General features: G+C 34.7%; 1 protein-coding gene across 2 annotated transcripts in view; it reads left to right on the top strand.

The window, feature by feature from the left end:
* The window catches only part of LOC129218019 (serine protease HTRA2, mitochondrial-like), a 150712-nt gene that overhangs the window by 72311 nt on the left and 52648 nt on the right, over nt 1-25753 (top strand). For both annotated transcript variants that reach the window (XM_054852197.1, XM_054852198.1), the window contains exon 5: nt 10153-10333. In XM_054852197.1, coding sequence (XP_054708172.1) covers nt 10153-10333 — 181 coding nt within the window. The remainder of the gene's footprint in view (nt 1-10152; nt 10334-25753) is intronic.

Here is a 25753-nt window from a genome sequence, read left to right as displayed (position 1 = left end):
ATCTACTTTTGGGTTTTCCAAAGCAATAAAGAACTCAGTTTCAGTGTTAGATGAAGTATCTCATTCATATTCATCGATAAATCTCACATCCCGGCTTGTAACTATCTTTCTTGTGTTCGGATTCCACAGCCTATATGCTTTAGATTCGGTAGAATATCCAACGAAAATGTGTTCTTGTGACCTTGGTTCAAATTTTCCTTTCAGTCGTTTATCGAGAACGAATGCTTTCTGGCCAAAGATTTTGAAGTATGACACAGTTGGCTTTCTGCCACAAAATAGTTCGTAGGGAGTTTTTGTTTCGTTTAAGCCCTTCGTTGGACAACGATTGCGTAAATAAACTGCACAATTAATTGCTTCAGCCCAAAACTCTTGTGGGAGATGGGATTGCATGAGTAAACACCTGACCATCTCAACTAGTGTTCGATTTTGGCGCTCACTTTTGCCATTTTGCTGTGGTGTTAAAACAGCAGAATATTCTCTACGAATACCACATTGCGTAAGAAATTTTTCAAATTCTTTACCGCAATACTCGAGACCATTATCCGTACGGAGGGTTTTAATTTTCTTCTCTAAACGATTCTCAACAGATGCCTTATATTTAAGAAATGCATCTTTCGCTTCATCTTTGGTTGTCAGAAAATATACCTCTACGTAACACGATTTATTGTCTATAAATGTGATAAAATATCGAGATCCTCCGAGTGAGGGAACTCTCATTGGTCCACAAACGTCACTATGGATTAGATCTAATCGACATTGACTCTGAAATTTGAATTCTTTAGGGAAAGGTTTCACAGTTTGTTTACACTGGATACAAACTTTACAGTCTTTCAAAGAATGTTTATCATCAAAATTTAAATTGTGAACCATATTATCAGATTTTAATTTCTTTAAATCCACTTCATTTAAGTGACCAAACTTAAGATGCCAGTTTTGAAAATCACTCACCATTGATGCAGTCTCTATCCTTGGCTTGATGAAATACAAATCACCTTTACGTGTTGCTGTTAGGAGTAGAGTTCCATCTGCGTTAAATATTTTGGCACTTTGTTCAGTGAAAACAACAGAGCGGTTGTTTGATGTTGCTTTTGATGTAGATATAAGATTGCATTTGAGTTCAGGAACACATAAAACATTTTCTAAGCGAATTGTTTTTAGTCCCTTCGGATCTTCCAAAACAATGCGAACTGATCCAACTCCTACTACTTCAGCACTTTTATCTACTGCAAGCTTTATCAAGGTGTTTGTACATTTTTGAAATTCGCAAAATAAATGTTCATCCCGGGCCATATGAGAAGTCGCACCTGAGTCCAAGCACCACACTTCAGGGTCGTAATGGGCTGCACTTAGGCAAATGGGTAAATTTTCCAAGCTGTCAGAAACTTTCGCCATCATAGTTCCTTCTTGTTTGTTTCTTCTATCGGCTAATTTCTTTCGGCATTCAGAAGCTTTATGTCCAACTTTCAAACAATAATTGCACATGAAATTGCGAAAAGTACTGTTCTGGTTAGTATGTTTATTGTAGTTAGGCTTCCATTTCTCTGCGTTTGGTTTCGGGTTTGAGTTAATCTTTTTAACAGAACTAAAGTATGCTTTCTGAGAATCAAGACTAATTTTACCTTTTCTAGCTTCCCATTCCTCCAATAACTTTATTTTCAGTGCATCCGGTTTTGGGAGTTCATCACGAGATTCGATTGCGCATCGGAAATTTTCGAAAGTATCTGGAATGCTATACAGAAGAAGTATTGATAGAAGGTCATCAGCGATTTCTATGTCCATTTCACGGAGTTTATCCACTACGTCATAGAATATTTTCAAGTGTTCAGACATATTTTCAGTCTCACTCATTTTTCGGAACAGCAGTTGTTTTAGCAACGTGGCCTTCTTTGCTGGTCCTTTTGATTCGTATACTTCTTTCAATTTCAGCCAAACTTCGTTTGAAGTAGCGCAATGCTTTACGTGACACAGTTCATTGGGATTTATGGATAAAATTATATCAGCTCTAGCTTTTTGATCAGCCTTTATCCATTTGGATAGCTCTTCTAATTCTGCATCAGTAGCTCCTTCAGCTGGTATGGCTTGTTTTCCTGTAACATAATCCCAATGATCATTTTTGATTAAAACGGCTTCGATCTGAAGTTTCCAAGTGTCATAGTTTTCTTTTCCGAGTTTTTCGATAGATGTGAGCTGCGCCAACGTTAATGTTCGTTTCAAGCGTTTTCCGCTTCTCAGCCTATGCAGTAATGAACACGGAAGTTCTTGCGAAAAATCAGCGAAAGCTTTCGTTGTAGGCTTAGTGATGTGAGATCGCTATTTAATCACAACTGTATTTTAGTGTCGCAGTTTTAGATGCATATTCTGGGCCCATAACCATTGTGGGCAGGATTAAACACAGTTGCTAAGCACAAACATTTATTGATAATTACACATCACAGTTACACATAGATAAAAACTGCAGACTACTCTGATCTACATACTACAGCCATCACTACATATACATGAAGAAGACATCTCCGCGCTTGATGAAGCGCAAAGGTTTCTGGGAGGAGATATGACGCAATATTGACCTGCGCATTTAGAATAGAAATAAGGATTAAATCCTAACAGTTTCAAGATTGAATTTGAATTTTTTTATCATCTACTACAAAAGTCAAGCTTATAAATTGCATTTAAGTTTGAAAAAAACTTGATTTTTGTTGTCCTAAAATTTTATCAAAATTGTCCTAAAATTTTTGAAATCACCACTCCGACCCCTGAACTTCTTACTACAGCGAGATGATGCAGAGTGTCCACAAGAGGCTCTTTTTGAACTTAGTCTCTGGTGCTTTAGCTGGCTTGAAACTAAAATGACATTTACAGGCCCAAATAAACTATTGGCGTGATTAGTGTGAAGTTTAGGTTTTGAAACATTTGTAGAATTTCGTCTCTTCCAGAGGTTTAAGTTGTCCTGATTTTCCGAATAAAAATATTTTTTCCTGATTTACTCTAATTTTTCCAGAGTTGCCTACTCTTCAAATTTTGGTGAGAACCCGGCTTTTCGGTGAATCCCTAGCTTTTCAGTTTATTTCTCCCTATTGTTTAATATTTTCAGTAAATTGGTTGTTAAAATTTAGCTGAATATTTTGATATTTAAGTAGAATTTTGGGTATCAATTGAACTGCTTCTGGAGGTTTACCTATGTGAGTTGATAAAATTTGCTTCTCTTCTCAACCCGCATATCCTGCGAGATCTCTCTCAATTTGCACTGTGAAATTGAAGGCAAATTCGGTAGATTGAAGAAATTTAAAATTATTTTGAAAACTCACCTTAATTTTTTATTCCTTATTGCTTTTTAGACTTTCAATTTCTGCAATAAAGATATAAATGACCTCTCAATGTATTGGAAAGCAATTTTTAGTAAATTTGACATGTGTTTTGCTAGAAATTCTTCAGTTTGCTAAATTTTCATCTATTTTAAAAATTAAACTAATTTTCATGAAGTTTTAAAGAAGATCTCTACAATTTGAACTAGATTTTTTAAATTTCTACTTTATATACATAAAACCTCATGTTTTGGAAACGTGTCAACATCAAACACTTGTTTGGCAGAAAGTTGCATGCCATGTGGAAGTTTCAATCCTTTTGCATTATGTAAATTTTTCAATCATTTTGAAAAATAGATGTATTTTTAGCTATGCCAGTTCAAATTAGCTTATTTAATTTGCTATTTTAATATGTTAGTTTAATTTTTACCTTTAGTCTAGGTCTGATTTACCATTAGGCTAATGACCCAAGCCTACACCATAATTTGATCATTGCTGTTTAGTGTTCCTTTTTCTATGATAAATGAAAAATTCTCAAAATTTTAGTGTTTTAATCCTGTGTTATTTTGTTGTATCAAAAGTCAAAAATTTTGTTTCATAATTTTTGAGGTTGTGTTATGACCCCTCTTTTTTTTTTTTTCTATGTGTGGTATATTTTAAATGTGTGTTTGTAAATTGTGCAATACATTGGGTGAGGTTTCTTTTTACACAGACTATTTAAATGTGCTTGTGATAGAGTATAACTTCTTGGATGCATCCTGAAAAATCTTCTACAGTACTCTTTCAAAGCTTGATTACCCAAAAGGCTCGGGAAGCTTGAACTTCCTTCTCAGAATAATCGGGGATGGGGGGGGGGGTGCAAAAATGACTGAAATAACTGCTTAAAAGTTCTAGATTTCGTTTTGCATGTTGCAATGCAACAGTGAACATTGGAAGTGGTTTCAATAAATTTTTTTACAAGAATTAAGTAAGGACGTGTTTCATAAACTGTGCTCAGTTTTGGATCTATGAGGAGTAAGTCTGTCCCCTTGCCCCTGGCAACGACACTTGGAAGGCGGCAAATTCGCCTATTCCCGTGTTTTCGTTCCTTGGAACTCTATATGAGAAAATATGAAGGTGGATGGGTAAAGGCAGAGAGAGAGAGAGCAGTTTGAAGATTTCCTTGCGTCGGGAAAAATTGTAGACCTGACACTGACTGAAGAGCAGAAGGGCTTAGATGTATAAAGCAATGTATAAAGATGTAGGTTTAGATGTATAAAGAAATTATATAGAGTTCATTTTGTAGGATATTTTTTGGCAACTGAGTGGCAGTAAGATTAGACATTGCATTTGTTTTTCATCCCTAAAATTGCAGGTTTGATTCCAACATGGTGTGAAATTGGGTAATTAAATTTTATTTAACAGAAAAAAAAATAGTTCATAAAAAACCTAATTTTTAAAAAATCGCTTAATACTGTACCATAAAACATTCTCTGTGTTATAAAAAAAAATGAGAGAACAGGTATGAGCTTGTATGAAAAAGTGAATTATTTCTTTGCAGAAATAGCTTATATACGAGTACGGTATTTACAAATAAAAAGAAAACAAGAAATGATTTTGAATGTGCGTTTATCTTTCAAAAGAATGACTTTCAATTTTTTAAGAGATTGTACTAGACCATTTTAAGGATTCTGTTGGAAAAAATGTATTTTTGGTTCTTCAAGACAACTCTTAAAACGATTGAAGGTTTTAAAAAGTTTTATAACTTACTTTCTTCGTTTTTGAACTTCGTGAAAATTATCCCATTCCCTAACCGGCGCCCAAATTATTCCCTAGAGTAAAGACTATAGCAGATTCATGTCGTGTTTATCGTCACCATGGGGTAATGTAATGGGCATAAGTGTTAAGTAACTTTTTGCTGAATGCATGTTGAAAACTATTTTAAAATTTTACAGTTTAAAATGTTAACTGTGTTGAGTTGTTCTAACAACTAATTTGTGCATTGGATTGTACGCCATCGTTTAGTTAAAAGGTAAAAGTAAAAAAGGGAGTCAAATAATCTCTCTCTTATCTTTTTTTCCTCTCAGCTGTTTGCTGTTTCCGTAGCCACTGCCGCTGTTGACCGGTTGTTTTGGTGCTGAGACTTTGCACCTGGGAACGATGGCTCTGATTCAAATTTTTCATGCTAATTAGGTGGTAGTAACTTTAAATATGTAATAAAAAGTTTGTTTAGCCCTGCTTAAAGAGCGAGCACATTCTAAATGTTACCTTGAGTGTTTTTGAAGGTTGTTTTTCAGTGAAGTTGATTTTTGCCGGTGATAAGCCTAAAGGGTCGTTTGAAAGTTTGTGCTAGGCAGACCTGGATATAACCATAATTCATGCAGATGGGTTCTCGGCGGATGGAACAGTACCTAATGTCTAAGATTGACAAGCCTACTGAGAAAAAGGCACAATAGTCATCCAGGTGTGGAATGGACTATGTTAATTGTTCTGGATATCCAACATGCAGATTTTGCCTTCATGTTTTGTGTGTACCATCTTTTAAGAGTGGATTTTCCTGTTGAATAGACTATTTCAAGTTGTTTTACCTGGACTTTTCTGTGTTTCCGCATGAACTCGAGGTACTAGATTGATTAGTCATTTTGATAATATTTAGAACTTTAAGGAAGCTTGTTTTGAATTCTTTCTATAAAAAATTTGGAGGATTTTTCTAGTCAAAATTGTTATGGGTATATGTATTGTGAGAAAAACACTTGTTTTTTCCCTGTTTACTGTTTAATAAAATTGTTTTTTGACTGTTAAAATGCATCTGTAACTCTTTTCCCCCAGGCAGATCACTCCACAAATTTTTCGTTGGCTTGCTCTAACCCACTTTTAAGGGGATATCACACGAGAGAAATTACGGGACATTGCAACCGCAATGGAAACCGTCAACGCTATCTGGAACTGGTTTTTCGGACGGGAAGTTGCCTACAGGGTTGCTGCCGGGTTGCGTGGACTGTTGCTCGATTTGTTCACAACGGGGGCGACTATTTTTTAGTTTATATCCATGTGCTTGCGCTAGTTCATCGCTTTTTGTCAATTCCGCATTTAGTTATCACACTACGTCGCGTTAATTTGACACTTATGGATGAAATTAGTAATTAAATACCTAATGCAACTCTTGCAGCTTTAATTGTATGTGGATTTGTAAAAAGATGGCGAAAAAAAAGGGGGGAAATGATCAAGGCAATGATTTCAGAGCTAGAGCATCAATTATTATTTCATGCAGTCACCAAAGCTCCTCCACTGTTAAATTCATATTTGAATTTTAACATTAAGAAGACATACAGAATATATGACTTCTCTAGACTTATTTCTCCCCATAACTACTAAATAAAATCTTAATTTTAGATAGGAATTATTAGTCACTTATTGACATGTAAGAAAAAAATTTAATTACAAAAAATTATACCTAAATTCATAGCTAAAAACAAACATGAAAATTTCCAAAAAAAAGGCCAGCAAACTCTGATCAATAGGTCTTTTATAGTTATTTTTTTAAACTTCGAATTTATAAACATATTGAAGATGTGCTAACTCTTTAAACTACACAAATATAACGCCACTAGATACATATTGCACACAGGAAAATGTGTGGCCGAGTTTATTAAAATAGTTCCAGACATTTAAAAATAAAATGACGCTTTAAAAAAATGTGATGTAACGATGAAGCGCAAAAAAATCAGTATTATTTAATGTTATTTAATGTACAATTTTGAAACTTTTTAAAAACATTCTTTTAGTTGATTAATAAAATCATTAAAATTTCAGTTAAATATGCTACGCGTAAATAACTGGGATTGCAGACTGAACTCTCATAAATTTGAGCTGCAAAACTGATTAACACAATCAGAATCTTGCCTAGTAACGTTAAAAAGTTGAGAAAATTAAAACTTTTCATAATATTCTAGATTTCTATTGTACAATAGATGTTTGTCCTACATGCTACTATACACCATTCTGTATAGTATGATGGAAATTTCATTTTATTATAAAAAACTAATATAATAAATATTATTATCAAAGTAATAAATTAAAAAAAAACTGTAGGGGAATGTGGGGCAAGTGGTGGGGGAGTGTGGGGCAAATAGTTAACTTACTTTTCTCAAAATGAACAAATTAAAAATTCCTTCTGAAAATTACGGATTTTCAGAAAGGAAGGAAAATATGTTTTGCGTTAAAACTCGCATTGAATAAGTATTTTTAATTTTTGACAGTAAGTTTGTTTGTGCCTCAAAAAAAAAAAAAAAAGAAAGAAAGAAAAAAAGGTGGTAATTTTTCATCTTTTTTTTTCCATGGGGCAAAGTGAAAAATTAAATATTTTTCTAATGAAAGTTTTTTCATTCTATCATTAAAGATATTTTTTGTCAAAAAAGTGTGTAAATAAAAGAAAGAATGAATAAGTTAAAAGAAAATGAAGGAGTAAACGAAAATAAATTAATGAGTGAATAAAATAGGGAATTATTAAGAAAGTAAGTCAATAAATGAATAAATAAGGGAAGTATTGTAGAAGGCATGAAAACGAACTAATTAATAAATGAATGCATAAGTGATTTGATCAAAGACCGAATATGATACGAACTATTTCACTTTGCCCCGCATGGACATGCTTAACTATACAAGCATTTATAATACAAATAAGCTTAATAATGAGCAAATAAACACTGCATTGAATATTAGTAGCTCACAATCAATATTTCAAATGTTAATAAAAATAACTTTATCATTTAATAATGCCAAACATAATTTTTGACATCTCAACAAAATATTACAATGTGTGTATCATTTTTAAAAAATTTTTTGTATTATCATATTCTTTGATTTTCAGAGGGATTATTTTTCTTGTCTGGAATATAGTAAATGTGTTACTACACAGTCAAAATATTACTAAATAGGTAGAGCTAAAAGTAGAGTAAATATTTCACCATTTCACTTTTCCTCACATTCTCCTACATTTTAAGTATTTTCAAATGGTGCATACTGTATGTATCCATCAGTTTGAATCAAAAAAGAAAAGTACAGCTTCAATGCTATGATTTTTAAAAAGGAATTTTCACGTAACTTTTTCAAGGAAAAAATTTACTGTAATTGTTCAAGTATCAGAATGGGGTGGTTTCCTCCAGTCAAAAGTAGTACTTTTATCACTGAAATTGATAGAATAAGCAAAAAAAAAAACTTGGACCCAAAAATACTTTCATTTTCCCAACCGTTATTTTTTAATTAATTTTTTTAAATGTCCGATTCTTCAAACAAGGCGTGGTCTTGATGACGTCACAAATACACGTGAGTAAAGATGCGAATTAAATATTTTGCTCTGTGAATGTCAACACGAATGGCATTTCATCATTCGTGACGTCACACGACAGAAATGTAAACAATGAAAGCGCAACGATTTAAGTACTTTTTTAAAAATATTAAACAAAAACAAATTATTTAAAAAATGGTCAGATCCTATGTTTTTAAGCATGCTCTTTCAGAAAAAAATACGTTTAAAATTTTGGAAACAACCCCATTGTAACATTTGTGCAAAACAATTTTCAAAAACCCAATGAAACGAAAAATACCAATATAAATTAAGAAATGCATAAAATTCGCACTGATGTTAACTAACATATAAGTAGCAATTTATATTCAAAATCAGATGCAAAACCAAAGATTAAATGTCGCTCATCCGTTTTTTGAAGTGTAACTGAAAATTTTTGAAACATAAAATAAATAGAACAATAAAAAGGAATCCCCACATTTCTGTCGCCACGATTGCAAATGTATTTTACAGTGACGCCGCCTGACGTCACGAAATCCCAGCGCCCTGATTGGTTCCTTCGTAACTTGCCCAGAATTAAAGGCAATTTTTTTCTAGCGGAGGAAAAAGTTTGCCCGTATACGAGCAACTGCGAATTTCCATAGCACACGAGAATTTTGGAGCGATCGTTTGTGGAAGTGAGTAGAAAAACTAGTTCCGGATAGCGTTACGGTTGCTATTGCGGTTGCGATATCCTGTAATTTCTCTCGTGTGATATCCCCTTTAGTTCCTCGAGCTTCAGGTTTTTCATCCACCATAGCGGACAGGTTTTTAACACCCGTTTGTTCATAAACAACACATCCTTACTGCAGAGCAAATATCTACCTCCGAGCCAGAGAAATGTAAGTCACATTCTGATAATTTTATATTAGAGAGAAAAAACTTTTTTCTGTCTCATGCTAAGGATGAGACACATGCTCTTTTTATTCTGGTAATTTTTTTTTTTTTTTAAAGGATTGCGTTAACATGGCTCAATGCAGGATAGGCTTCTATATACAATGCACTAATCACCAGAAAATCACAAATTTTGGACTTATGTTCTTCTGGCTCTGAGGTACAGATTCATGTAAAATACAAAATTGCTGAATACAGGGGGGGGGGGGGAGATGAACTTTATCTGAATTCTGCTGAGCCACTTTTGAAAAGCATTAGTAATTTGCAGCATCAGTAAACATTAGTATTTTTCAATGTGCCTAGATATTTTAGAAAATTTTCCAAAACCAAAAGTGAGGAGCCCCAAAATGAGACTCGACTTCTCCTACAAAGGTTCATCAGACACTGCTCTCCTTTCAATTTTTGATTTATAATTAGTATATTCAATTTATATTCCTCATTTATAATTCCTCATTTAATGATTTTGGGCCCGAAGCTTTTCAGAATCTCACTATTTACGCATGTTTGAATAGACCACAATTCAAACATAATAAGAAAAGAAGAATGTGTATAATTACATGTTTTATGTGATGGTTTTGATTTTGGTATGTTTTTTCTTATTGATATTTGAATATTTTCTTCATTTTTTAATAGCAACATGGAATCCTTTTAACAAGAACGCTTCTTCAAGCCAAAAGCAAAAATATTTAGGAATAACTATGCTGACCTTAACTCCAACTATAGTTCAAGAACTGCGAGAGCGTAATCCTTCATTTCCAAATGTGGATCACGGTGTGATGGTTTGGAGAGTCATGCTGGGATCACCATCATTTGAGTGAGTTTTTATGCATTTGTAGAAAGACCGATCAAATGACTCATTTTATTTTCGTGATTTTTATTACAGGTATACTTCATATACCACGGTTAATTCGTGCCGTGTAGTATCAAAACCGTTGTTATACGAGACTTATTTTTTTTACAAATGTTTGTTTTACTTATTTTTTAAACTAATTAATCATGTGCGTAATATAAATAAGGGCAATAGGTATTGTGTTGTGTCAAAAATGTGTTACATGTTATATGGAAGCCGTATTATCTGAGACTTTGAAATAACATGAATCAAGGCAATGTGTACTGTGTTATATCGAAGCCAAGTCTTAAGGTATAAAATTTATAATTGCTGAAATTACGGTGCAATAAAACATACAAACAAAAAGTGACAACCAAAAATTATAACAACCCCACTGATCCAAAATTAGATTTGATATAAACGAGAATTTTTTTACAAACTTTTTATACTAAGAACAAAACACGTGCTATCAGAAATAAAATCTGGGCTTTTCTGTAGCAATTAAGTTTGTCAAAATGACAAACGAAACAAAATAAAAAAATACAATAAATAGAATTATTCTATTTGTTTTATTTTGTTCAGCTACTTTTTTTCTTTATCATTTGCAAAATTTAGCTAATGTTTAATCCTAATATTATTTTCTTACTATGTATGGGGAAAAAAATAATTTTCATCTTTTTGTATTTAGAACCCTGATGAGAAAAAGAAATATTTGAAAGTTAAAGTTAGTGTTATAGGTGTAAACCAAATGTTCGAGCCAGAGACAAAATTTGGAATCAGTTTCATAAAAGCAAAGTAAAAGTCATTTTAGAGTTGATATTATACATTTTTCATTTTTTTTAAACAGGTCATTGAACAAAATGAAATTCTATCTTTGAAAATTCATGTTATATCAAAACCATGTGGTATTAAATTCAAATTTTGTACTGTGTAATATCGAAACCGTGTCGTACAATTACTATGTTAAATGAGGGACACCTGTATACGGGTCATACCATGTGATATAAGCAAACTAGTTGTAGTGGCATACCTGCCACAGATTTCAATGAAAATGTTTATTTAAGTAAATCATGTAAAACAATGAGTGAATGCAAAGAGAAAGTTTGAAAACTATTCGTTGCTTTGTTATTGACAGGGCCGTGCTTAGGGGTGGCAAACTGTGCGGCTGCACAGGGCCGCTAAAATATTTTGAAGTTTAGGGGCCACTAAAATATTACAAGAGAATAAAATATTTCTGTGTGAAGCAGTTCCGCTAAGTGTTTGCAATTGTATTCTGAAAAAAAAAAAAAAATTTATATTTATTTTCAAGCTTTTAATTTTTGGTGAGAAAACTGTAAATTATTGTGCGATAAATTCCTTTAGTGTTACGGATTTTTGTTGATCAGTTTGCAACGTTTGATATTTTTCATCGCAGTGTCCTTGTTTTAACTATAGCTTATGAAGAATCTAAAATATAATTGTTTTATTTTAATGTATGTACTTATTTTCTTAGCATGCCACTTGCTTCTGTAATTGCTAGTAGTAAAAGTAAGTTAACCATGGGCGGATTTAGGTAGGGGCGAAGGAGGGGGGGGGGGGGGACAGTGCTTCTTTAGTCTTAAGAGGACTTTACACATAGTAGCAACACACCTTCCAAAATCTTGAATGATTTTTTTTTCTTTTTTGAGTAGTTCAGAAGTGAAAATGAAGAGAATAGTGAATGTCTTTCTCTGAGGGGGGGGGGGGGGACACACCTTCCACGATTATAAGTAGTAAAGCTGTCACTGAGTTGGTGAAAATGTGTTGAAAGCAACTATTTTGAACTGAAAATCATTAGGGAAAGTATATAAATGAAAATATCCACTGAACGAGCTATGCATTCTGTTGCGATACTTAAAGTAATCAATAATTATTTCAATAAATTAGAAGCAAAAACAATAAATTTATAAAAAAAACGGATTCACTGTAACTAACCAAGCTATAGCTTTGTCAAAGGCCCCCTTCTGAAAATTTCATGATTTGTCTCTAAAAATGAAAAGAACTTGAAAAAATGAATTTCCTTTTTAAAGTGCAAGAAATCGATGAAAATTGGGAAAATTGTGGATACAAACCAGAAATTTTAAAATCTATAAAAAAAAGGGAGAGGGTAGGGGGAGAAATGCTAAAATATGCCAAATTCTGCACCTTTCCACAACCTGCATTAAAAATGTAAAAACCATGGTTCTCATGTTTCTGTAGCTTGAGATAAATTTTTGTGACTCACATGTTTCATATCTTGCTGTTTATTTAATTCTGAATGCAGTATTCTGGATATTCTTAAGTATTGCTTGCTGTTATCTTACTTCTACTGCATATTGTTAATCTGTTTAGCTCAAAAAAATGTATTACACTAACAGTACATCTATTGCTTTTTATATTTTATTATCTATTTTATTGCACTACTTATAATTGAAAAAAATGTTTTAGTGAGAAATCAAACTTTTTTTTAAACTTAAAATAGTTGTTTCTTACAAACGTAGAACAATACTGTAAGCCTGTACAATGTAATAATAAATTTCAGAGACTGGAAAAGGCAAACGAAGTGCCTTAAATAATTTTAATCGTTGTAGAGCCCTTGAAAAGAAGACTTGAAAATTCCTAAGCAAAGTGTGCTTCAGTTTTCTTTCTCATCTAATGTATAAATTATGAATTATTGTCCAAATGGGCAAATTGTTACTCTCTTGTTACCTATTTTCTAAATCTGTGCACTATTTCTTTTAAAGCATCTTTTTATCATCGATCATTTCAAATTTAATTCATTGTTGTATTTGTGGGTGGGTTGGAGGAGTGATCAAAAACTAACTAAATTGAACCGACAGACAATGTAAGGAAATAACAATGCATAATATTCTCTTCTCCCTCGCTTTTTCTTTCTGCTGTCATTGATTTTTCAACCCAAAAACAATGTTTTCTGTGTATAATCGTAATTTATTAAAGAGTATGTTTATGTTTGCTTATTTTTTCCTGAGATTTTTGTAGTTCTAATTACCCCTTATGCATCTTCAAAATACAGAACTTTGTACCTATTTTACAAAAATTTCTCCGCGAGAAAAACCCCGGACCCCCGAAAATTGGAGATATTCTATACCCTGTTTAAAAGGTTGCTCTACATCGCTCTCTCGATACTATTTCCCCTCTTGAGTTCAATTCAAGAAGGACAGAACAGCATATTAATAAAACGACACAAAAAAGTCCGTCATGGTCTTATGTATCACAGGGAAAAAAAAGACTGCAGCATAGTGGGGGCAGGCGAGGGAAAAGCTTTTTAAAAAATGGCTTTTTTTTGCTACCGACAGAAAAATTGCTTGGACTACAGAAGAGACTCAAAACCTGAAATAGCTTCGGGTCACGGAAAGGCTAAATCCCACCCATGTTCCTCAGAAAAGAAAAACTGCTAATGAAATGTGTTATGTTTTAGGAGAGAATAAATAATAACAAAAATGATTATCTATCCACAATTAAAATTAAAATTTTGCACTGGGCCGCTAAAACTGTAAGCATGCCCCTGGTTATTGATGTTTAAGAGTCATTTTTTTTAAAGCTGGACAAAGTGAATGGGAGCCTGATAGTTGACACCTTCGATTTTCCTGAAACTTTCAGAATATGTTGCTAATATTGTGATAAGACAAAGTGTAGCTTCTTTCTTCTCAAATTTGACTTGTTGGCAATTCAGTGGAGGTCAAAGTTTAAGGACGTGAGAAAAAAGAGCTTAATATATGATTCCTTTGCTTCAAAACCAATGAGTGTACCAAGCCAATTTTTTTTTTGTGGATACTACTTGATACTAGGTACATGCTAGCCGAAATATTTTGGTCGCTCATTCATGGCTTTGAGGGCAAAGGTCAATTGAAAATGCTATTTTTTTTACTTTTTTTGCCTTGTTTGGGCCCGGATATCTGCTAAAGCCGTGAGTAACCCTCGAAAATAAGTATATACCTAACTACTCACCACAGTATAGTACTAAGAAAAACATGAAATATCATGGGTTACTCTTTGCTTTAGTAGTTAAACGGTCTCAAAGTCGATGATTTTTTAAAAATAGCCAAGTTTAGACGTCAATAACTCTGATCGCGACGCATCAACAACTTTGGGACACAGCTGTAGTTATAGTCCAAGTGGTCTATTTTAAGGTCCAGGTTAGAAACCCATGGCAACTAATAAACTTTTTTAGTTATACGGCCTCAAAGTTGAAAATTTGAGCTATAATTTCATTTTTTTTTTTTTCAATTACTGATGATTGGTGAGTTAGTAACTTAAAAAAACATCTGTAATTACATTCAAAGTGATATAGTTTTAGACTCAGGCCAGAAAACTTTGGGATCTAATCATCTTGCTTAATTAAACGGTCTCACAAAAATGATAATTTTAACATAAAGTGTCAAGTTTCAACTAAGCTAATCCACGAAAACAAGACTTTCAGACACAGCTGTAATTGTGCTCCAAGTGATATAGTTTTAGAATCTGCTTCATACCCATGACATTTTTAAAATTTCAAAAAAATATATTTTTAATTCGAACTTTTACTTGTTCAATATAGTTAATAGCACGTGTTGAGTTTTCTCCTTTTTCAAAATGTATTTCTGAATTTTTTAAATTGGAAGAACATATAGCTTCAGGAAAACACAAATACATTCAAACTAAAACCTCCTTAGACAATGTGAGAAAATTGTATGCAGAAAAAATGAAAGCTTCTTGCTCTGTAACCCGTACAATAGCCGAAACTCAAATCCCACCATTATCTACTCGCAAAATAATGACTGAGAAGCTGTATGAAAAAATATTCTTTGATGAAACTGGATGGGCATTGCCAGTGAGAAAATTTTCAAAATTTAGCGATAAGCAGAAGAATTTTATGCGTCAGCTGTTTTTGGAAGGAGAGAAGACTTCCATAAAAATTACTCCCGAAAAAGCGGCAAAAGAAATGAGAGAAAAAAGAAATCAAAAGGGAGAAAAACTATTTTCGCCTGATGAGTATCTGACGACTCAACAAATTAGGAGCATGTTCTATCGCATGGCGTCTAAGATGAAAAAAGGAAAACTTGTGGAACATGATCAGACTCTTGAAGACAATGAGCAAGTAAGTTACTATACATAATGCATTCGCATTGAAAATTTAAAAATCTAAGATTTCCTTTTGCTTAATAGAATCGAAATATTTTTTTTTAAATAATTGATTAGATAAATATAAGGAAAACTTATTAGCTGATAATAGCTTTTTTTTTATAATGGTAACCTTTAAATTTGAGTGTCTCTATCTTGTTAAACTTAAGTGTACTTTCCCTAGGAAGAAGATAGAAATGAAGTAAGATCAATTCTCCTAGAGATAAGGGCATTGGAGCTATAGGAAAGCCACCTTCATAAGTTTCAAATGTAAATTTTTCTCCATGCAACTCCAAACCTCGGGTCTGCAAGAGCAAATCTGTGCTGTATTTTGAGTTATATTTTGCCTTTTAAGTTTAGTAAAAAAAATATTTATTTACTTTCAATTGTTTATTATTCATGTATGCAAATTTCTACTGTACTTACTTTATTGTGCAATTGAAATCCTATTTATAAAATACAGCATTGTCTTATTTTGATTATAAAATCAAGAATGACATTAAGAAATAGGAAAATTGATTGTTTTGCGCAAATGAAAAGTGAAAAAAAAGGTTGTATTTGCAAAAAAAAATTAACAAGTCCCATGGGTATATAATCTGGGTCAAAAACTGAATGCTGGGGACTGAAGCTGTAATTACAGCTGTGTCTCAAAATTTTGACTCGTGGATTAGCGTAGTTGAAACTTGACATTTTATGGGTAAATTATCATTTTTGAAACCGTTTCATTAAGCAAGATGATTAAATCTCATGGTTTTCTCACCTGAGTCTAAAACTACATCACTTAGGGTATGATTACAACTGTTTCTCGAAGTTACTAACTCATCAGTCATAGAGTAATTGAAAAAAAAATAAGTTGAAATTATAGATCAAATTTTCAACTTTGAGACCGTGTAACTAAGAAAGTTTATTAGTTGCCATGGGTTTCTAACCTGGACCTTAAAATAGACCACTTCGACTATAACTACAGCTGTGTCCCAAAGTTGTTGATGCGTCGCGATCAGAGTTATTGACGTCTAAACTTGGCTATTTTTAAAAAATCATCGACTTTGAGACCGTTTAACTGCTAAAGCAAAGAGTAACCCATGCTATTTCATGTTTTTCTTAGTACTATACTGTGGTGAGTAGTTAGGTATATACTTATTTTCGAGGGTTACTCACGGCTTTAGCAGATATCCGGGCCCAAACAGGGCAAAAAAAGTTTAAAAAATAGCATTTTCAATTGACCTTTGCCCTCAAAGCCATGAATGAGCAACCAAAATATTTCGGCTAGCATGTACCTAGTATCAAGTAGTATCCACATAAAAAAAATTGGCTTGCTACACCCATTGGTTTTGGAGCAAAGCAATCATATATTAAGCTCTTTTTTCTCACGTTCTTAAACTTTGACCTCTACTCAAGGGCAAACAAATCAGTTTTTAAAAAAAATAAACTTCACTTTTTATTATCATAGTACCACTAACACATCCTGAAATTTTTACGAAAATCGAAGACATCAACTATCAAAAGTGTCCAAGCTTAAAAAAAATGACTCTTAAAGGTGATGTTTCCGCTAAGCCTAAATTTTTAGAGTTCAAGGCAGTCAGTTAGTGTCTGAATAACTACATAATTTACAAACATGTTTAAGAAATAAATCTTTTCACAGCTGTTTGTGGTGGTTGCACCGTGAAACCAAATTTTTACTTCCTTTTACAAAATAAAGGAAGTATTGTACTCGCAAAAAAATTTCACCCAAAAAATCGGCCTTAATTTCCATTTCGTTCTTAACATCCTTATGTAGGTATGTACACTGGTGTAAGAAATTAAAGAATTTTCAGATTTGGTCAATTATTTTCAGAACTACTGGACCGATTTTAATGAAATTTGGTATGCACATACATTGAAATAATACAAAACAAATAACCATTTAAAATTTAGAATGCACATTCAAGATCATAAATAACACTCGTTAGAGTCGGATGGTGCGAAACAGCAATTGCAAAATTTAAAAAAAAGGGGGGTTAGTAGGGGGTACGGTCCCCTCTAAAAGACATATAAGCCTTGCAGTGTGACTCCATACTTGAAATGAAGCAGTTTATGGGATCCTGGGTTGGGGGGGCAATTGTTTCCACTCATTCAACAATGCTGTGGAGGGTCCTCGGAGGGGATGTTGCGAGTCTCTATTGCCCTCCAAAGAGCATCCCAGACATGCTCTATAGAATTGGAGTCTAGAGATCTGCTTGGCCAATCCATCCAGTAAATATCCTCCCCTTCAGGAAATTCGTCAACCAGAAGAGCTGTATGTGGTTTTGTGCCAGCATCCATTAAAATGAATTCGGGGCTAACAGCGCCCCTCAAGAGGTTATCATAGGGCTCCAAGACCACATCCCTATACCTCGCAATTGTCACAGAGCCTCTCTCAAAGGCATGGAGGGGTGTGCCGCCATCCAACATGATGTCAGCCCGGACCGTCAAACCACCACCACCATAATGGTCGATTTCGCGGATATTGGAATGCAAATAGCAAGTCCCGTTTCAACTTAAACAACTATTTTTGTCCTACGTTTACATGGATAGAAGCAGGAACCTGCTACTTACCCTCCAATATCGGCGAAATCGACCATTATGGCGGTGCTGGTTTGACGGTCTTGGCAGGCATCATGTTGGATGGCCGCACACTCCTCTATGTCTTTGAGAGAGGCTCTGTGACAATTGCGAGGTATAGGGATGTGGTCGTGAAGCTCTATGTTCACTTCTTAAGGGGCGCTGTTAGCCCCGAGTTAATTATAATGGATGTTAACGCAAGGCCACAGACAGCTCTTCTGGTCAACAAATTTCTTGAAGGGGAGGATATTCACTCGATGGATTGGCCAAGTAGATCTTTAGACTCCAACCCTATAGAACATGTCTGGGACGCTCTCTGGAGAGCAAAAGCAACTCGTAACACCCCTCCAGGGACCATCCATTGCTTGAGAAGGGCGTTGTGGAACGAGTGGAAATAATTGCCTAAGGATCCCATGAACTGCTTCATTTCAAGTATGGAGTCACACTGCAAGGCCTATACGTCTGTTAGAGGGGATCATACGCCCTACTAACCCATTTTTTTTGTTTAATTTTGCAACCGCTGTTTCATGCCATCCGGCTCTAACGAGTGTTATTTATGATCATGCGTGTGTATTTTAAATTTTAGGTTGTTAATTGTTTTGTATTGTTTTAATGTATGCACATACCAAATTTCATTAAAATCGGTCCAGTAGTTCTGGAGATAATTGACCAAATCTGAAAATTCTCTTTAATTTCTTACACCAGTGTATGTGCTTATATATCTCGCATAACTCAAAAACGGTATGTCCTAGTAAGTTGAAATTTGGTACGTAGACTCTTAGTGGGGTCTAGTTCTGCACCTCCCCTTGTGGTATGCATTTGGATGTTCCAAAGGGGGTCTACACCTTTTTGAGGGGAAATCATTTGGCACACTTGGCGATATATTGCCTAGCTTTGTTAGCATAAGGCTTTATTTTTTTTTTGGAGGAATTTCATAAAAAGCTAGAAAGTTTTTAAAATGTCTAAACTTACTTGTTAATTCAAACTATCCTAAAAATAGATTCTCGTTTTAAATGTCATAGAACACTTGCGGGCGAAAACCCCAAGTGAGTGAGAATACCCCAAGTGTCTAAAACCCAACAGATTGATCAGGTGGTTTGCCCATCGGTGGACCTGACATCAGACCTCAAGAGTTAAGGATATTTTTGCTGATAGCATTGCAAAAAGTAAATTTAAAAATAGCAACAGTTAAAAGATTAACTGAGTTGAGTTGCTATGAGAGGCAACATATGCAAATTTTGACGATGTCACGTCATTGCTTAGGGTGTACCTGAGACTGCTTAAATAGCAAGTCAATCAATCAATCGATCTCTTATCATTTGGTTCCATTCTGCAGATGGTGTGTATTTTGATGTGAGTATGAGAGCTCAGTAGATTGATTTATCCCAGCAGAAAACATTGAAGTTTTTCATGAAATATGTAATAACAAGATTCGATAGCCTGTTAAAAGTGCAGGATGTTCTTAAAACAGCACCCTAGAAGTAACGAAGGAGTTTTTTTTAAGGAATTTAAATTTGAAGAGTTGATGTTTTAAGAATTAGGCCCAATAGGGACGGAAGGTTCATCGGGCATATACCCGATTACGGAGCCGTTCGGACTGGACTGAATCTAGTATACGATAAGGAATCCTCCACTACTAGATGGTTCCTGTTTTGCCTAAAGCTGGGTAAATAATTTCCTGTGCTGCCTCATATATGGCATTGGTGTGCTTGGGATTGAATGACCATGGTTTTGGTCTGCCGTCCGCGAGTGGATGTTTTCAACTCGTCTGAACATCTGACAGATGGAAGTCGAGGAATTTTTCCTCAATTTTATCAGACCTAAATTGGCAATTTTATTTTGGATATATTCCCTTTTGGTGTAAAACAGTGGATATCATCCCTTTTGCAAAAAAACACATTTGCTAATTTACTTTCAAAACTGAGTATATCCAGTTTCATATTTTTTTGGCCAAACGAAAAAAAAGTTTTACGCACAAACACTAACTGTTAGAATTTCGTATTTTTCACAATGTTTTTGTAGAATAACAAGTGACTATTGGCATAAGTTTAGGAATTTTTTCACGTTTTTATCAGACCTAAATTGCTAATTTTATTTTGGATATATTCCTTTTTGGTGTAAAACAGTCGATATCCCTTTTGCAAAAAAACACATTTTCTTCAGAAGTAAACTTTAAAATTGAAACAAAATATTCAACATTTTTTAATATATTTTTTTAACTCTACTTTATCAATTCCTACTTACTTTATTCTTTTCATTGAACATTTAAAAAAAAAGCACCTTCGATCCAATTAAGTATAAACAATAAAACCACCCAAGCCGATTAAAATAAAAACGTTGTAGGTATTAATTTTAATAGTTCACAATTCTTATCACAACTAATCACAACTTAATCATTGATCAATCACAATTTAATAGTAATATCAATTATTTAATATTAATTTAGTAATTACAATTTGAGGTTGTGCTTGCCTAACTGATAACAGACATGCTCAAGGTGCTGCGCTCTCTTAATACGGACAAGTATCACTCTTGATTGGAAATGCTCAACCAGTGCTTCTATCCACTATTTTATTTGTGAACTACTTTTGAGTTAGAAATGACAAATTTAAATTTGTTGTTGTGCCCTTTTGATATGAAAGTGAATGAGTGGGTACCGGCAAATAAGGGATAAGCTCTACTTTGCTGTAAAAGACCTGGCGAGAAATACGGGAATGGATATACACTGTTTTGAAAGTAAACTCCTCATTTAGAGAGTTAACCATTGAAACACATTAAAATGTCCATTATTGGGAAAATTAATCTGTATAAAACGTTTTTTTTTTCTTTTTTCTTTAGTTTGCAACAAACTTGGTGTAAAAATATTTAAAGTGTTTCTTTGCTTACTCCAAGGCACTATAATCATTGAATTGGCGTAAAAGGAAGTCATGTGGTGCACACATCAGCTCGTTTTAAATTGAATTCTTACTTGTCCTTAGTGTTATAACAGTTGATTCTTAAAGCTTTTTAGTTTAAAAATTTCTGAAATAATATGTGCATCAAAGGGTTAAGCGTAGCATAGGAGTTCTCAATCTGGGTGCCACGGCAAACTGGGGTGCTGCGAAGAGTCCATGTTATCAATACATATGCTATAGATAGGTTTGTTAAATCAGGTCATATAAATCAACTAAGCCATACCCTCATTTTTACTTCCTTTTACAAAAAAGGAAGTATTGTATTCCAAAAAAAATTTTCAATAAAAAATCGGCCTTAATTTCCCTTTTGCTCACCCCTGAATGAACGTTGAGTTTGTTTGGGTTTTTTTTTTTGACCCGGCCACACGTGGATACATGCCTAGGAATTTACAGACACCTGAAATATCCATTTTGACAATCCCCGAGTTAATTACAATGAGTTTTCTCGTTGCTTCCGTATGTACATATGTATGTGTGTATCTACGTATGTGCATATGTATCTCGCATAACTCAAAAACAGTATGTCCTAGGAAGTTGAAATTTGGTATGTAGACTCTTAGTGGGGTCTAGTTTTGCACCTCCCCTTTTGCTTGCATTCGAGTGTTTCTAAATGGGTCTTTTTCCTCCCTTTTGGGGGGAAATCATTGTTAATTTCGATGTAAACTCAAGTGGAGTTATAATTTGGTGGAAACTTGGCGATATATCCTCAGTCTTTTGGTCGCCAACTTGGCGACAAATTTGGCGATTTTTTTTTCAAAATCTGGTTTCAATTTGGCCACTGTTGGTGATATTTAGAGAGTAAACTATTGAATGACATTACAATTGCCAATAATGGAAAAATGACATTAAACTGGAGTAAAAGGAAGTCATGATGCACGCATCAGCTCGTTTTTAAGTAGCATAGTAAAAATTTGCTGGATCGTGGCTTCATCTGAAATCATAATTAATGATAAAGCGTTATTAACAAGCAGTATTTAGTAACCAGGCAAAAGTTATTACAGAAGAGTGATGAAACAAACTGCCTGATCTTACACTCCTGTTTGTGAAAATTGCAACACCACGAAGGACTTATGCGAATGAGCTGAAAATTGCAGGAAATGTAAAGTAGGACATGATATGCAAATTATTAGAATTGCAGACCGGTAGAGCATGCATATGCTGAGCAGCGCCCTCTGAAAGGCAGATTGAACCGAATATAAATAGACGGCTGTAGCGAGGCGTGTATGATCTTCGGTGGTTATATGCTAGAGTAAATGTTAACTGAATCTTTACTATGCTTCTTCAGTGAAAGAAAGCGAAATTTGAGCGAATTTCAGAGTTTGAACGGGGCAGAATCGTCGGCCTTCGTGAAGATGGATTGTCTTATCGTGCAGTAGCCGCTCGTGTGCAGTGTAACAGCAGCATAATCGTGAGTGTTTTGGAAGCAGTGGACGGACGAGGGTCGGACAGCTCGGAAATCCGGGAGTAGATCCCGAAATGTGACGTCAGCTTGCGATGACAGACACCTGGTGCGTATAGCTCTGACAGACCGCACAGCTTCTTCTAGACAATTGGCAGCACAGTGGTCAACAGCTACAAGTGTTTCATTGTGTGCTTCATCAATTCGGAAACTTCTGCTGCAGCGTGGGCTGTGCGCAAGGCAGTGCGGTATATATGTTTTTATTTTGGAGGGGGCCCATACAACCAAGATTAGCTGTTTTGTAAGAGTTTGATTAGCTCTTTACAAAACCAAAAAAAAGACACATTTTTTTTTGGTTTTGTAATTTCAATTTTTGAGGGGTAGGGGGGAGCAACAGTACCCTGATCTTCTCATATTTTTCGAGGTGGGACAAGGACTTCAATCTGTCTGAGGCAACCAAAAAAATAGGTTTAGGAGAGCGTTCTGAAAAAATTCTCACTTCTGGTGAGTGGTGGGATCCGGGGGATCTCCCCTGGAAATCTTTTGTAATTGTAGTCCTAAGAAAGCGATTTTAGACGGTCTCTGGTGATGCTACGGGTAGGAAAATTTCGGGAGACCTTCTGCTAAAAGCGTGGCTGTGGACCATATTTGATAACTTTAAGTTTGGCCGTTTTTCAAAATTGAAGCTCCACAAAAGCAATCTTAAACTATTTTCGATGCTTTCAGAAGGCAAGGTGTTTGGTAATTATCCCCGGTAAATTTTTCGACGTTAAAGCCCTAAAACGAGGTTTGAGAAGCTCTTTAATAGTTTTAGTGGGTGGAGGGGGATTGAGAAGTGTAGCAATTTGAAGACTTTCTTATTCGACCCATCCCATCTGCAAGCACTGTCCCTATTTACAACTCACCCCGGCTCATGTTTTTAATTGTCAGGCCATTATTCACTTCCTCTTCCAACTTGGAGCACCACCAATTGAAATCCTGTACAGCAATCGGGCTTCAGAATTTGAAGATCTTGTTATTAAGACTTTTGGAGGCATCTAAACCTTTCGCACTCTGCACGTCATTAGACACTACAACAACAACAAAAGAAAAGAAAAATGGGACGGGGGAGGGGGGAAAGAAGTAGGGGTAGTTGGACGTAATTACCTGATCAATAGTCAGTAACTTTTGAATTTTTTTATTTTAAGGTTATTTTCAAAATCAATTCAGAATTTTTTCCAACACAAGCCAATTTTTGGAAAGGAGGAGCTCGAGAATCTTTTCCTGAAAGGTAAAACGCAATTTCAGGTCATATTTGGAGATGTTTAGGCATAAGGAACGGTTTTAGGAATCTTCCTCGAAACTTTTCAAAATTGAAATCTTAAAGGCACAATTTCAGACAATTTTTGGTAGTAATCTAAGTGAAAGGGTGTTGATTCGGGGACCCTCCTCCAGAAATGTTTTGAAATTGATGTCCGAAAAAGGCCTAAATAAATGCGTTTTTAGGACATCAATTTCCAGTGTTACTCCAACCGAACAACTAAAACTTTTTTTAAATTCCTTGCAGGGGACACAAGTTAACGAAAGAAACATTTTGAAGACCCTTCTTTTCAAACTGATTTTTTCTTAAAATAACTTTGCTTCCCCAAGACATGTTGTTTTCTTGAGTAAGGGGTACGGATCCCCTGACCCTTCTGAACACCATTGCCAATTGCCTAGTGCCATCTAACGCAGGGTTCCCAAACTTTAATGATTCGAAACACCCTTTGAACGATTAAAGTTTTCTCACGGCATCCTAATCTAGTTTTATATACATATTGTTGGCATAAATTTAGGTTAAGTTTAAAATCCAGAAGTTAAGATATTTAAACTAAGCCAACATTAACTGGCCGTGTAATGTCAAGTTGGAGACAAGCAAAAAACATGTTTCAGAAAAATACATTTATTAAATATGACTAGAATAACATCCCCATAAAATACACCCCCAAAATATCATAACAAAAGTGGTTCCAGAAAATAAAGAAAAATGTCACCAAAACGTCGATGCAATCGCTTGCCACTCCGAAGGATCAGCTTGAAGACTCACAAAAAGGTCCGCCGAATCACACTTTAGGAATGTCCATACTGAACAGGCAACATTACACAATTCGTAGATCGGTGAGCATCACAGGTAGACACGTGGAACTCACATCCCCGACATTTTAATTGGCCGGACACAACACAACAGGTTCTTCACCTGGACTCACTAATTCCAGGACTTGGAAGATTAAACATCACATACCACAAAACCCCCCGCTAGCATCGCGGGGAAAACCCCCCCCCACACGTGAGCCGGACTAGGCTTCACGATCAGAACCAACCACTGGGGATCGTTGAAAGAAGAAAAACGAGAGCTGCCCCGAGTGCTGCCACTCGCCACAATATATATGTTTTATCAACCAATGAGATTCCATGCCTCGATGACGTCACCCCACTAACTTCTACTTCGACCATCACTCATTTGCATACTCCACTGCCGCGAATATTCGTACTCCTCTCCATAGCACGTGCGGTCAACGAGTGGAATTAATTCGAGTCGATCAGGAGACAACTCAACTTTTCTGAATCGACACATCGAGACATGCAATCTCCGATGGTTTCAGTAAACAGTCGCCATTAATTATGGCGTGGGGGAATCGTCGATTGAAGTGTTAGCACCAACTAGTTGACAGGTTCTACTTTTACCAGACTGGGCTTAAAGTAGGTACACTTAACTTTAAATTATTTTCTTTAAATTATCGGCTGTGGACCGAGAATAAAAAATAAAATAAAATAATATTTTATGCTAACAAATTCCCCCCTTCTCGGTTACACAGCACGATACACTTCAAAACGACATGAAAACTGACATATTTCAAACAACAATTAAAAAAATTTTTAAACACTTTTGAGAAACATTGAAAAATTTACACGTTTGAATATTAAACTTTTACATTTTCATAATTACCAAAAATGAGTTTGCACATTTTTTTCAATGTACCCCGAGTCAGAGGCTTGGTAAACGTATCCGCAGGACGCTTTTCACATATTTTAATTCAAATGTATTCTCCTCTACTAAGTTTCTCAAAAAATGATATCTGACATCAATATGCTTTGTTCTGGAATTTTCTATAGGAGAATTTGAAAATTCTATTGCAGCTATATTGTCACAATTAATTACAGACCCGTTAAATTTATATCCAGCTATTTCAAAATGTGATGTTTCTTCTAAAATTCTTTTTAACCACACCACCTCTTTTGCGGCTTCTGTCAAAGAGATATACTCAGCTTCCATGGTGGACAATGAAACACACTTTTGTTTAAATGTTCGCCAGATAATAGGTACTTTGTCAATGT

Source organism: Uloborus diversus, chromosome 3 (genome assembly GCF_026930045.1).
Source record: "Uloborus diversus isolate 005 chromosome 3, Udiv.v.3.1, whole genome shotgun sequence".
In the NCBI taxonomy this organism is placed as follows: domain Eukaryota; kingdom Metazoa; phylum Arthropoda; class Arachnida; order Araneae; family Uloboridae; genus Uloborus; species Uloborus diversus.
This window is presented reverse-complemented; position numbering and strand designations above follow the sequence as displayed.